This window comes from Thermobia domestica, chromosome 13 (assembly GCF_964235325.1).
Source record: "Thermobia domestica chromosome 13, izTheDome1.hap1.1, whole genome shotgun sequence".
In the NCBI taxonomy this organism is placed as follows: domain Eukaryota; kingdom Metazoa; phylum Arthropoda; class Insecta; order Zygentoma; family Lepismatidae; genus Thermobia; species Thermobia domestica.
The window spans coordinates 213,966,856-213,982,493 of record NC_137466.1 but is presented as its reverse complement, the minus strand read 5'-3'; the positions used below and the strand labels follow the sequence as shown (position 1 = coordinate 213,982,493).

The 15,638-nt window shown below is 35.8% G+C and overlaps 1 protein-coding gene across 1 annotated transcript in view; it reads right to left on the bottom strand.

The window, feature by feature from the left end:
* Positions 1–724: 724 nt before the first annotated feature.
* Positions 725–15,638, bottom strand: part of LOC145669007 (facilitated trehalose transporter Tret1-like) — a 33,985-nt gene continuing 19,071 nt past the window's right edge. Inside the window, exons 2-3 of the mRNA XM_081737332.1 lie at positions 7,995–8,115; positions 725–2,057 (exon numbers count right to left, since the gene is read on the bottom strand). Of these exons, the coding sequence (XP_081593458.1) occupies positions 793–2,057; positions 7,995–8,115 (1,386 nt within the window). The 3' untranslated portion in view covers positions 725–792. The remainder of the gene's footprint in view (positions 2,058–7,994; positions 8,116–15,638) is intronic.

Here is a 15,638-nt window from a genome sequence, read left to right as displayed (position 1 = left end):
TGTACTGCAGAATATCGAAAATCCAATAGAATTTTTACATTAGTTACAGCAAAATTTGAAACTATTTTTGAAACATCGCTTATACTTGCCCCCCTTGGAAACCACAACATGGGCGCCCTTGCATGTAGATTATACCAAATGGATCCTTTGTTATATATTATATTTCTCGTTGCTATGACGACCAATAACACATATCGCCAGACTGCTATGTTAACAGAACATCAATAATAATATCAGAAAGTAATTAATTCTAGTTCTTTTTATATTTTCTTCTTCTTCTTTTAGCTAGCTTGTGCATATTTTAATAGCACATATTGCCCGTAAATACAAGTAAAGATGTTAAAAATACACAATATCGTTATATTAGTAGCTGTCGAAAATGGAGAGAAGCAAGAAAAAATTTTGTGTGCTTGAATATGCCAGATGTTCGTCTGTTACTGCTGTGCAACGCTCTTTCAGAAGAGACTATGGAAAAGAACCGCCAGAAAAATACCTGGTCTCCCAGATCTCCTGATTTAACGCCTTGCGACTTCTTCCTGTGGGGGTACGTTGAGTACCTTGTTTACGTGCCTCCATTACCGCAATCCTTAGTCGAGCTCAAATAGTGCAGCAGTGCTGCAGGACTGGTAATTGACAGGACTATGCTACAAAATGTATGGAATGAACTATGCTACAAAATATGGTGTAAAAAAAAAAAAACACTTTCTCAATTTAAACACATATATGAAACAATTATCATTGTTATTATCATTTAAATATACAGAAAATTTGTTTCCAAATTTCAGTCATGATTTATAATTTTGTTTCTATACATTCTGATTTTCTTTTAAGAGGTTCTTCGTCACAATTAGTATCCTCTGGGTTACCATTCGTCCTCTCCTTCGGTTCTACAACACAACAGAAAGCATAGAGAAACCCAATTGCAGACGCAGACGCAAAGAACCAAAATATTCCAGATGGGCTTAAGACGTCTATCATTTGAATATAAATATGGTGCATCGTAAAATAACACAACCAATGAAATGCCGTAACAATACTAAACGCAAGTGCTCTCGAGCGGGGTGGAAGTATTTCCACTGCAATAACAAAAGACAAAATTCCTATCCCACACCAAAAGGCTATGGTAAACATAATGAGACTCAGCAAGGGAAGAAATTTCAGCGTTTCCACAGAATCTTGTTCTAAAAGTAATAAACATGTCCCCATTGTCACTAAAGCCCCGGTGGTTAATCCGATGGATGTACACAAAATCACTCGTCGGCCGAGCTTATTTACAAGAAATACTGCAAGAATAACAGCACCTACTTGGGTACCACTTAAAACATTTATACATATATATTTCTGCATTGACCCACCGGATTGGGTTCCAAAATCAATCTCTGAGTGCTTAAAAGCCCACTGGGTATAAAAGTCAAACACCATTTGACCTGAGAGATGCCATAAAAACACAAGTCCAATGCTCACAAATAAAGGTTTTAGTGTCCCCCATGAGCATAACCCCACCGATGAGCGATTGTTGGTTATTTCGCTTTCAAATAATTCTTTTTTCACACAAGACACTTCACTGTGAACATCCCAGTCCTTAGCTCTGAGTCTTTTCAGTGACGTTTCGGCACCAATTATATTCTCCTTCATCAGAAACCATTTTGGTGATTCGGGTAATAGAAAGAAAATTATCATAAAAATAGCTTCAACTGAAATTGGTATTATATAATACCAAAGAGAGTTTCGCACAGGCCATAGATTTCCCATTAGCATTCCGATACTTAACATAAGTTGATTCAATACCAGCGCTGGTCCTGACAAGTGAGGCATCATAGCTTCGATTATATAAATAGGGGCTGACGTGAAGATAAAGCCAATAGCAACACCTTGCATGGATATCCCAACGTACGTTGCGTAGGTTAGTTTCTGCAAGAAGGACGCAAGCACAATACTGAAGCCTGCTGCTAACATTGGTGCTCCGATGAATTGTAAAGTTTTCTTTCGTCCAATGGTGTGCAAGGATAATCCAGAGAGCAAACATCCTACCACGGCTCCCAAATGTAAGCAGGATTCTGTTCAAAAGGAACAAAGAAAGAAAAAGTATAGTTATTCTATATTAGACATTTTTACAATAATAATAATAATAATAATAATAATAATAATAATAATAATAATAATAATAATAATAATAATAATAGTAATTGATTCCTCCATCTTAGTGCGTTCAGATAAGGATTATTCTTCTCTTTCCTTTGCAGTGAATTAGAAAATTAATTTTGGTTTTCCTGATTTTTACTTCAAATGTAGTTAAATGTCTTTTCGTTAGTGAATATTAGATTTTACGATGTATAATTTTAATGCTTGATATACAATAATTGCACATCTGGAGTGAAGGGATCGACCTTTATTGGTTATTCTCGTTTTTCGGTGATTATTCCTCAACGGTATGTCCAATCGAAACATGCAACCCCTTACAACACTCAGCGCGCGCTGTCAAATCACCATCTCAAATTTTGTTAAAAGCGGTTTCGGTATGTCGAAAATCCAGGTTTTCGGTTATTATTCCTCAATTGTATGTCCGATTGGGACATGCAACACTTAACGACACACAGCACGCGCTCTCGAATCACCATCTCAAATTGAGTTAAAAACGATTGAGAAATATCCGGATAACCGAAAAATGAAATGAAATCTTTGAGTTTTACGTCCCACGGTTAGGCTAAAGGAGACGGTGATGATGAGTGATGAATGAATGAAATGGTGGAATGAAGAAAGTAGGAGGAAACGGGAGAACCCCGAGAAAACCCACGCACACGGTGTTTGTCCACCACAAAGTTCACTTGCTGGAGGCTGGGATCGAACCCGGGACCCCAAGCACCAGAGGTGAACGCTCTACCACTGAGCCACCGCGGCCCTCCGGATAACCAAACGCCTAGGTCAAGTAAAGAGAAGCTTCGCTCCAAATATTTTTATAAATGAATTTTAAATTCTAATATTAATATTGAATGTTAAATTTATATAAAATATGTGCTTTTATTGATAAACGCATTTCGAAAAATCAACGACTTTCAGATAGATTTGAAGAAAAAATCAGTAAAAAATCCAAACATTAAAATTTCTGTTTACTTGAAAAAATAAAAATAAAATAAAATAAAATAATGCTTTCTTAAAAATGTACGTTTGTTTGTTTTAAAAAAAATAACAAACAGAACAAAATAAATCGATTTAACAAATAAAATACATAATCCTGTTTTCAAAAGAAATACTTAAAAAAAAATACTTATATATGCATGACTAAAAGTAACACACCATGGAGAACGCTCTTATATTAGGATTCAATGCTCGTACGTGCATTCAATAATAACACATCCACATACACGCACACAAGAAAAGTTATGGGTAAAAGAGTACTCCATAGTATGGATTCGATGTATTTAGTTACAGAGAATCACTGGCGTCTCTGTTATGTAAAATTTGGAGGGGGAGGCAACAAAGAAAGTGATTTAAATGGTACTACCTAGCCCAACCTATTTATTAACTTCGATTCTATTTGTTACCTTGTAACGATATCTTTGTATTTTCAACGTAATTCTAAATATCTTTTATTATACTTCTGGGCAATGTGTGATTTTAAATTATGCACTAACTAGTTAGAAGAAGAAGAAGATACGAAAAAAAGAAATAGAATCAAAATTGATTCTAATATGTTAATTTGATGAGTTGTCATAACAACGTTTTATAAATAAACGATATAATAGTTCACGAACCACCATATAAAGTATGTATGAGCAATCATAGAAGTGTATTTTTTAAATAATTGTGTGCCGTCATAAAGTACGGAAAGAAAAATACAATATAAATTATTTTTGAGTGAATTTAGTGATAACATATAGATAAAAATATGACTCAGGACCTGTATATAACAAGTTATGCTGTTATATAATTTGGTGGTTCTCGCCGTAGGATCACCATTGTTATAACCTTTCTCCTTACCTTCACGGAACCCCTGAGATATATATACTGTATATCAAGAACTCTGTTATAATCGTTTCACAGCCTGAATATTATATTTCAAATAAATATAATTATTATTAGTGATATATTGTTATGTCTTTAGTAAATAAATTAAATTAGAATAAAATATTGAATATTTTATACTATAAAATATTTTGGGGACGCGCCCCTCTCGCCCATGCACAGAATTCAAATTTCGAAACCCTAGGACGATTGACCATGTCAATTTTGTTTTATGGACGAGAAACATGTGTCTTTCCTATCCAAAATCACTCAAGTTTTTCGCCCATAAAAAGGAATTGATATGGTCAATCGTCTTAGGGCTTTGAAATTTGGATTACTTTGAATCCATGCCCTGGTGTCCGGTGACAAGAACTTTGTGTGTGTGTGTGGGGGGGGGGGCTGTGTAATCAATCAACACTGAAGCCGATATAGATATATCGATCGGATATGACCCAATAATTAATGATTGTTAATGACAAGTGTGATTAATAACAATAATGAATTATTTGTTATTGGCCGTATCCCATCAATATATGTCTATATCGGCTTCAATATTGATTGATGAGCAACGTCCGAGCATTAAATCCTCTGCACAAAGTGAATTTATAAGTTCTTCAATTCTCATGCAAATCAAGTAAATATGTATGAGAGAACTTCACATTCTTTTCTTGTTTCTCGTTTAGAAATTTCCCTTAAAATGAATCTTTTTGAAAACATAATTAAGTTTTTACTTTCTAGTCTAATTTGTTTTATTTTGTTTATTATTTTTAAAAGAAATTATGTTTTTAAAAACATTACTTTGTTTAATTTTTTAAAAAACACATTTTGTTATTTTTTTTTTTCAAATGTTACGAAAAATCGTGAAAAATCTGAAATTTTGTTTGAGCTTGTGAATGTTAACCTTTGTGTAATAGATAATCCCGCCTTACATAAGGTAAAGCTGGTTGCATACACAAAAGGCTTATATCTATCCTGAAAATCAAAACGAGGTCTATTTTTTTTTTTAAAAAAATCAAATACAATAAACATATAGAAATAAATATAAAACTAACAATGGAATAGTCTATTGTTATCCGACTTACGTCACTAACCAAAATTTTCAGCATTGTAATGACGTGTTAATAAATTTAATAAAGATTGCAAGATATAAATTAAGGTTGAACAATTGCTAAGGAAAAGATAAGCACAGGCCCGTAGCCAGTCTGATTTATATGATGGGGGGTGCAGAAATGAAGACTTAGGGGTCAATGACAGACATCAAAGAACACCATAAAATTGTACATTTATTTATTATTTACAAAATCTGTATTTATTTTTGGATTATCAAAACCGTAAATTTTTGTTTCATTTTTGTTTTCTTAATACAATCTCTTTGCGACGTACTTTGTTTTATATTAATAATTAAAATTCAAGTATTTATTTTTTAAACATTAGAACAAAATTATATTAGAGCAATTTTAGATTATATCAATACAAAATAGAAGTATATGTTTTATTCAACGTTTGCACTCAATTTTTTACCTTCCAAAATAAGCGAGACTACACTTTAGTAATATTCACAACTAATGTTGTGGACGATTATACTGTTGTTTGGAAGTGCATCTGGTATCTTTGAATGCTTGTCATGGTTGCAGTAATAGGATACAGTTTGAAATTCTTGAAATGAGTAAAGGTAATGGAAGCTGTTTGGTGCATCTCGCAAGAAACATATTATTTTACACAGAAATGAGTAGAATTCACAAAGTTGAATTTAATTTGATAAATATAGTGGCAAGAATTTCACTGGTTTTGAGTCAGTTTGAAAATTCTATTCAGCATTATTTTTAGACGGGGCATTGCCCCCTCTAGACCCTCCCTGGCTACGGGCCTGGATAAACATGTAGAAAGAATATTTGTCCACAAAAATCAATAGAACACAAACCAAATGTGATGGAGACACTCAACACCTTTAACTAAGCTCAATGATGCTAAAGCTTTTAACTTAATATTATGTACAGTCTTGTTCCAAAAAACCTCGCCATTTACCTTTCTTTGAAAAGTTTTGGAATGAAATCAAGCAAATGTGAATTTTCTTTCGGTCAACTGAGACCTATATTTAGAGCCAAAGTATTAGAATTTCGTACATATGGTTGCCAGAATATGACATTCTTAAGCAAAGTGGGTGGCCAAGATTGTATGAAGAAGTCTGTATGTAAACATCGAAACTTCTGTATAACGGACACGCAAATAGAAAGGTAAATAATAATAATAATAATAATAATAATAATAATAATAATAATAATAATAATAATAATAATAATAATAATAATAATAATAATCTATATATATAAAAGAGAACGCACAAATCCTTTGTGAACTCATCACGCTAATACGGCTGAACCAATTTCTTTCATTTTTGGGGGGTTATTAGGATTTGGACCCTAGATGGTTTTTATCATATCACTTTAATTTTTAATTACCAGTGTCTTGAGATAATTGACCATTCAAGTGTCCATACGTACAAATCCTTTGTTATTAGTTCATCATAGGTAAAAATAAACGTATTTATATGCAACCCGCATGACCATGTGACTCGGCGGGTTAACATAAATGACAGGCGCTATAATTTTAACATTTACTGCAATTTGAAAGCGAAAAAGTAAAAATTATCTAAGTAACAAAGTTTATTGCGTTCCGGGGTGACCGCAGCGAAGCGGGGTGAACGCTGCTAGTAATAATAATAATAATAATAATAATACGAGGGAGGATCAGAAACTAAAGCAGCAAGGCCGATATTTCTGGAGTTTCGTCTGTTATAGAGGAGTCATTAGTGCGCGGTAATTTTAAAATGAAATAAAATGAAATCTTTCAGTTTTACGTCACAGCGCTAATTTTACTACGTGGTATTTTCAACTGTGCAGAAGTTTCCGCCACCCGCAACCTACAGCGCTAGTTGTATATAAACACAAATGGCGACTCGTTTGGAAAACAGGTCACGCGAAGAAATCCGTACACGCCTCTTACAAGTTGATATTGTCATAACCAAGGATCTTATAAAATAGAGGATCTGCCCTTACAACAAAATCTTGAAGCCATACGTCACAGTTTCACCACCCCTACTCTGCCCACTCCGTCCAATAAGATCGCAATATTTTGAGCCAACAATGATGGCGGAAACGAAAGTAGCCAATCAGACGATGGCAGAAACGAGAATAGCCAATCAGACGTGCCGATGTTCGGTTGTTTTTTGGCTTCATCGATTTAATAGGATGAAGATACATATGGGCAGATCCTCTATTTATAACATTCTTGGTCATAAGTCTATTAGATATACGGTGTCCTCGTGGCCTAGCAGAAGCTAAAGCCTGTGACAAACATCTTGGCATTTCAGCTGAACGAATAAAACGCAAGCTCTGGCGCGACGTTGCCAAGAGGTAAAGGGGTGTGGCTATGGCTAAGCAGACAAACTACAGTGCGATCAGGTGACAGGTGATAGACGTGGATGTGTACAAAATAAACGTGGCAATACCGCTGCCCTCTCATTTGCTAGCAGCATTTAAAGGGAATTTGGAGCGCCGCCTTCAAATGCCAAGATGTTTGTCACACCGTTTAAACCAAGGATGTTATAAAATAGAGGATCTGCCCATACAACAAAATCATGAAGCCATACGTCACAGCTTCGCCACACCTACTCTGCCCACTCCCAGCCACTAAGATCACAATGTTCCGAGCCAACAGTCATGGCGGAAACGAGAGAAGCCAATCAGACGTGCCGGCTCAGACGATGCTCGGTTGATTTTTGGCTTCATTGAGTTCATATGATGAAGATACGTATCGGCAGATCCTCTGTTTTATAACATCTTTGGTTTAAACACAATCAAGTACTTTCGCGAGGAAAGACTCTAGTTAGATCTTGCTAACTCTACCTAAGTAAATGAAAAAGTTTCAAGTGATTGGTCTAATTATCAGAGAAGATTTTTTTTTTTTTTTCAAAATAGTTAATTGGAACTTACCAATCCATGTTCCATCCTGAAAATCTCCTGTCGATTTCAAGATTTCTCGTTGTTGCCTGGAGTACTTAACAGCCATGCCACAACCAATGCTGCAAAGCCCAACAGCAAGTGCTACCATGATCTGAAAATAATAACAATAGCAATAATAAAATATATACATATGTTCGAAAGAAGCGAAAAAATAAATTTCATTCCAATGCAGACTGCGAAATGTGTAACTCTTGACACAGAGAAATGAACAGAAATCTTCAGATTAACTTCCATCATCGATATAACACATACTGAAAGGAGAGAAATCATAATAATGGTAAAATAAGTAGCGGTGTCACGTGTACACCATGTAAAGAAGTTTGGGTACGTTAAACCGGAAGCAGTAGTAGATTTCTAACACTTCCGATTTTAGTAGAAAAATTAGAGTAGGGATGAAATATACTTTTGGGACACCCAATTCCCTGCAAAAAACGCTTCTCGCTATCTATTACCGTTTTTGATCTTTAGTGATCAATGTTGAAACCGGAAATAGTTGTTTTCCACCACTTCCGGTTTGAATATCGTACCATCAATGAATTCGATTCCTAACCTTTGACCTTCTAGATCTTGATTAAATTTCATCCTGATCCCCAAGACTGTTCGTCTTCCCGACAGAGACGGACGGGACGTATAGGCGCACAGAATATGTGGCAGGCAGCGCCACCACATCGCCTCATGCTTTCTGCAACATATTTGGATAATTCCTCGACTTTCCCGACAGGTGGCAGCGCAAGGCAAGGATGTTATAAAATAGACGACCCGCTCGGGAGAGTAATACTCCCGGAAGTACGTTTTTCCGCGCGCTACTCTAGCCAGCTGTTTTACGCGCTATCCTAGCCAGTTGTTTTAAATTGGTCACAAAATTTATATCATGGAGTACAAGGGGAATACTACTACTACTACTACTACTTATCTGCACAAAAGTAAATAAATCACATTTTTTAGTATTATTTTCATATTATTTTAATTATATTATGATACTAGCAGCGTTCACCCCGCTTCGCTGCGGTCACCCCGGAACGCAATAAACTTTGTTACTTAGATAATTTTTACTTTTTCGCTTTCAAGTGATATGATAAAAACCATAGAAGATTGCACTAATGTTAACATTATATCGCCTGTCATTTATGTTAACCCGCCCCGCTTCGCTGCGGTCACCCCAACCCGCCCCGCTTCGCTGCGGTCATCCCGGAACGCAATAAACTTTGTTACTTAGATAATTTTTACTTTTTCGCTTTCAAGTGATTTATAGCGCCTGTCAGTTATGTTAACCCGCCGAGTCACAGGGTCATGCGGGTTGCATATAAATACGTTTATTTTTATACCTATGATGAACTAATAACAAAGGATTTGTACGTATGGACACCTGAATGGTCAATTATCTCAAGACACTGGTAATTGAAAATTAAAGTGATATGATAAAAACCATCTAGGGTCCACATCCTAACAACCCCCCAAAAATGAAAGAAATCGGTTCAGCCGTATTAGCGTGATGAGCGGACAAAGGATTTTTTGTACGTATTGACACCTGATTGGTCAATTATCTCAAGACACTGGTAATTGAAAATTAAAGTGATAAGATAAAAACCATCTAGGGTCCAAATCCTAACAACCCCCCAAAAATGAAAGAAATCGGTTCAGCCGTATTAGCGTGATGAGCGGACAAAGGATTTTGTGCGTTCTCTTTTATATATATAGATTATATTATTATATTATTTTAATTAAAGTCTTATAAAATGTAAAAAAAAAAAAAAAAAAAAAAAACTCCTCGGGCCGGGTCTGAACTCACGCCAAAAGAGAATTTTGTTACTAGCCTATAGCGCTAGCCCACTCGGCTACGAAGACCGACAGCAGCAAGCGTTTGTTTTTTGCTATTTTAATGCAACGTGGCAAGAAGTGGATAACGCCAACCAATCAGAACTGTGTTTCTCGTTTCTACTTCCGGGAGCATTACTCTCCTGAGCCAGTCCTTAAAATAGAGGATCTGCCCATACAACAAAATCGTGAGGCCATACGACACTGCTTCGCCACATCTACTCTGACCACTCTGCGCCACTAAGATTGCAATGTTTCGAGCCAACAATCATGGCGGAAACGAGTCTTGCCAATCAGATGTTGCTCGGTTTTTTTTTTTTTGCTTCAATTGAGTTAATATGATGAAGGTACGTATGGGTAGATCCTCTATTTTATAACATCCTTGGGCCAAGGGGCTATATACATTCAAGACAAGAAGAGAGTCTTCTACTTCGCGTTGGAACCACGAGGACAGCAGCAACAGCGGCAATAGCAGCAGAGGCAGAACCCGGACCGGAAGCCAGGCTGAAGCATCACATGGAAGAGAGTGAAACAACGAGTGTGCCAAGAACACTAGATTCAGTATTTAATGGAAACTTTATGTGTGAAGTGCAACGGGTGACTGGATCTCACGATAAGTATTCAACCTTCCTTTTTGTACCTGTATAGTCTGTATCCGTCATCTGTAGATAATTTTGTAAAATATATATGAAACATTTAAAAATCTTGATTATCATTTCAAACAAGAAATTAGAAACCACCTCACCACTCCACGCGCCATCTGCGCAACCAAGGTAAAATGCACCTTCACATTTGCTCCAGCGCAAATGCGACGGTGACAAGTAAATATCCAAAACTTCTTTAAAATTGATGGTCTGAAGCTAGTTGGAAGAAAGTCCATGGCATACTCTAGAATTACACAGTTAATTAGTAAATTAGTTTACTCCTCTATTTATTAAGGTAGGATACTTGAAACTAAACAAGATACTAATGCCAAGGATAAATATGAGTGGGTTACCTGACATCGTATAATTTTGATAATTTATTTGTTGATAAAGTTACAAAGGGTGTTGTGATGGTGTTTCTCGTAGGGATGCGCACGAGACAAGATTTGTGGCTGTCTCGTCTCGAAAATGTGCTGTAAAAGTGATGTCTCGACTCGAAAAATGTATATTTTCCTATTGGAAGAGCCGTGTCTCGACTCGAATTTTGTCAGGAAAATCCTGTCTCGACTCGTCTCGTGCGCATCCCTATGTTTCTGTCCAACCCTGCATCTGATGGCCAACCACAACTGAATTGTTTTGATTTTAAATATTTCAAAACTAATAAGATTAAATTACAAGTTGGATCGAAGACATTTCCTCCCACTTCCTTCACCTCTAATTTTACAAGTAAATTATATATTAAAACTTATTACATGTTCTTCTCTTTTACTAGAATAAATTATCGAGATCTTTCCCATACTACAAACCGTGATGACTATCCTGGTGGGACTATCCGTTATTTTGTTGCCTGCAGGCACTTCAGATAATTCCACGTGGGATGTTGTACGTGATTCGCCTGACAATTCAAGCGCTTTAAAGATATACCACATTGACCTTGACACCTAGCTTTCCATTCCAAGCGCTGCTATCGGCTGAAGGAATTCCACTTCTTTTCGTCATCCGCTCTCTCGCTTAGCAACAACTGAACCCTCATTGGCTAAACTCGTGGGCGTATGAGGGTGAGAGTTTTAGTTCGCACTTTTGCCACGGCTCAAGACATTTTGACAGCACTATAGTTGCTAAGGTTTTAGGTAGTCCTGTTACATGTGTGATTTGTGCAGAATTTGATACTCTTATTCAAATCGATCGTGACAGAAGTGTATATGCCGATAATACTTTAAAAATTTTCGTAATTTGAGTATAATAAGAGATAAGTAACTGTATAAGCCTACTTCTTAATGTTTCACGAGAAGTGACGTATATTACACTAGACTCTCGCTAATCCGGCCCTTAGTAGTCCGGCCTCTCAGTAATCCGGCGCACATCCAACCAAAAACACGTGCACAATAATGCTTAGTTAAATGATGCTTTATATACTGTATTCGAGATTGTAGCATTCTTTAGAGTTCGGAATCATGTCTTCTATAAGGAAACACATTACGCTAGACCTCAAGCAGAAACTAAAAATTTTAAATAAGTTAAATCGGGATTCTTCGCAGAAAGCCATTGCCATGCTTGAGCATTATATTTCAAGGTTGGTTTAAAGGGAAAAGTTTTGCCGATAGATGGCACTACAGTCTTCGTATCTCTCCCATGTATTTTTTTACCTACAATTTCTCTTACAAATTTCAACCTAAAGACTTCAAATTTTTAGAAAAGGAGCTTCATAACCTATTAAAGAGAACAATCCTTGCCGATTTTTTATTTAGAATTTTCTTCGTTGTTGAAATGGCTTGATTGTTGAAATGGATACCCAAACCTTTAATAATGGAACTGTTTCAACAGTGAAGAAAATTCTAAATAAAAAACATCGGCACGGATTGTTCCCTTTAATAAGTTATGAAGTTCCTTCTTTAAAAATTTGAAGTCTCTAGGTTGAAATTTATAAGAGAAATTGTAGGTAAAAATACATGGGATAGATACGAAGACTGTAGTGACATCTATCGGCAAAACTTGTCCCTTTACACAAACCTTAAAATTATATCCTTCGATTTAATAAAGTACAGTACACTATATCCCCTATGTTTTCAAAATAAACAAAAAAACAAGATAAATAAATAAATCAAATAAATGTCAGACACTCAATAATCCGGCACTTCCGCTAATCCGGCACCCATATGTGCCAGGAATGGCCGGATTAGCGAGAGTCTAGTGCATTAAAGAACGTACAATTGTGAATCCTGACATATATTTGAAATGCCTTACGCGTTACATAACTTGTGTGATCTGTTAATACATAAAAATCACCGTCTAGCTCAACAGGATTATGATATTCATTAGCATGAGAGTGAAGTAGATTATCCTTAGTAGTTATTACGTTAAAAATGTATTTTAGTAATATTTGCACTTTGTATACCAATGGAAAACAACAATTATTGAACAAAACTATTGTAAATTTAGAAGATTTACATTGCCCAAAATATTATTCTCTGGAGTTTTATGTGAAACACAGGTTTGGCACGGTCTTTTATGCGCCAAGTTTTATTATCTGCTGAATACATTAATGTACGTAAATCCCAACAGTGTAGTATATATTCCATCAAAAATAAAAAGAAAAAAGAAGAAAGGGTTGAAATACAATAAAACGAATATGTATCCATTACAAGTTTCAGGAGCATGCGTAAGCGGTATCTATGCACTAGACCGTTTAATTATACTTGTCAAATATCCAGCTGCACTGATTATAATTATCAATCTAACAAGTCTGTTTCACCAGGTAGTCATTGACTCGCGATTTATGTCGATCAAAATAAACATGGCTTCTAATTTGATTCTTTAGCTCAAGATGTGCCTAAGTTAATTCAACAGTTCCTTCAAGAAATTGTGAATATTATTTTATAAATAACTTACAGGTCCTAGATAACCAACCTGTGTATTATGAGTATTTTGTAATATTTTCATTACGGTACGTGGTTATTACCGTAGTTGCTTTATAGATCAACGACGTGGACATTGAGAAAAGCTGAAATATCCAAGCTGGATGCATTTGAAATGTGGTATAGGCGCAGAATGCTGCGCATGTCATGGACCGAAAGGAAAAGGAATGAAGACGTACTAAAGGAAGCTAATGAAGGACGACAAATTATGAAGAGAATAGGAAAAAGAAGAAACAGCATGCTTGGCCATCTTATTCGGCACTCCGATTGGATCACTGTGCTGATAGAGGGAAAGGCAGAAGGAAAACCAGGAAAAGGAAGACCAAGGATAGAATATCCAGATGCAGTTATGAAGAAGAGATCTTATCAAAGTATAAAACTGCTCTCTCAAAGGAGAGACAAGTTTTAAAAAATTCCATGTTGCCGACTAACCTATAGCCAACGTAAGAAAGAAGTAAACGTGGTTATTCTTTCTGAAATAAGTATTTAAATTTTAATGATTAAAAATTGAAAACTAATGATAAATATGTAATCAAGTATATTCAGAAAAATCAAAAAGAAAAAAAAAACTACTTGTTTGTAATTGTCAATTTTAGCCATTTCTTTTCTTGCTAACATATTTATGAATCAAATATTTTATTACTTTTTTTTTAAAAAAAAAAGAAAAAATGCGTTTAATTTAGTTAATATGAAACCATAAACTACGAGATATGGTTAATATGTTAATATGAAACCATAAACCATCATCCTTCGTATATTTACAAAAGTTAATTACATTATCTAGTGTTACATGAGGAAATTGAGAACAATCCTACCCCCCCGTCATAATATGGGCTGATATGGGCAACAAACAAATTTACGGTCTATATATATCAACCTGTTAACTAACATCGATATCTTGAAAGACTAAGAAACTGATTCACTCCCTTTTGGAAACCCGAGGGGTTAAGAAGGTATGTAGATTTCAGTAAGATGGATCGCCTCGTTATTTTGCCACTTCAGTTCTCAAATATCTAAATTAGATGTTTTCAGACACTGCAGTAGCCGTGGATCGCCTTCATTGCCCTCCACTTGACTGGCCACCACTCTTACCTAGCAGACTCAGTATTGGACTTAGGAAGAAGTTTATCAAGTGTTATGCATATATGGAGTGTTGGACTGTATGGTTCAGTGAGACTTTGACATTACAAAAGTTAGAGAAGAAATATTTAGAAATCTTCGAAATGTGGTGTTGGAGGAAGATGGAGAAGATAAAATGGACAGAAAGGGTAACAAACAAAGACATTTTAAAACGGATAGGAGAGAAGAGGTCGCTTCTAGCCACCATCCTTCGTAGAAAAGCCAATTGGATTGAACACATCTTGCGAAGAAATTATCTTCTTCATACCGCCAGAGAAGGAAAGATGGAAGGAAAGCGAAGAGTAGAAAGAAGAGAACAAATGGAAGAAACATTTTCCGACCTAAATCTAAAATTAAAAAAAAAAAAAACTCATTAGTTCCAGGGGTTCCGTGCATGTAGCGCCCGTAGACTTAGCGCCCAGTGTTTCTGGCTCACAGAAGGAATTTTATATTGATTTTATCTCACAATCAGGGATGTCCAGTTCATTTTACCACTCTTTCCACAGGTCGTTAATTCCTGTTATTTTCTTACATCCATGTTCCGTGTACTTAGCGTCCACTAAGTAAAACTGTTATGAAGAGGGAGAGAGAGAGAGCGAGAGAGAGACAGAGAGACCAGCCAATAGCACTGATTATGACGCTCCATGAATCATAACCTCCGGGGGAAAGGGTGAAACGCAGAAACGTAGTTATATATATATATATATATATATATATATATATATATATGTATATATATATATATATATGTGTGTGTGTGTGTGTGTGTGTGCATGTATGTAACTGTACTACGTGGTATGCAATGCTCTACAATATTTAAATGTACTATAAACTAAGATTACATATGTAGCTTTTAATGTGAAAACTATGTAAAACAGACGTAATCTAGAATAATGCAATGAGGATAAGGCATACAAATAACGGTGAACATATTCTGACGACTGAAAACCGGTACAAAATGTAAACTGGCGAAACACCGGGATAAGAGTCTTCATGGAGGCCACGGTAGTTCAGTGGTAGAATCACTCACATCTGGTTCATGGGGTCCCTAGTTTGATCCCATCTTGCGTCAAATGGGCTTTGTGGTAGTCAGACGCTGCATGCATGGATAAACTCGGCGT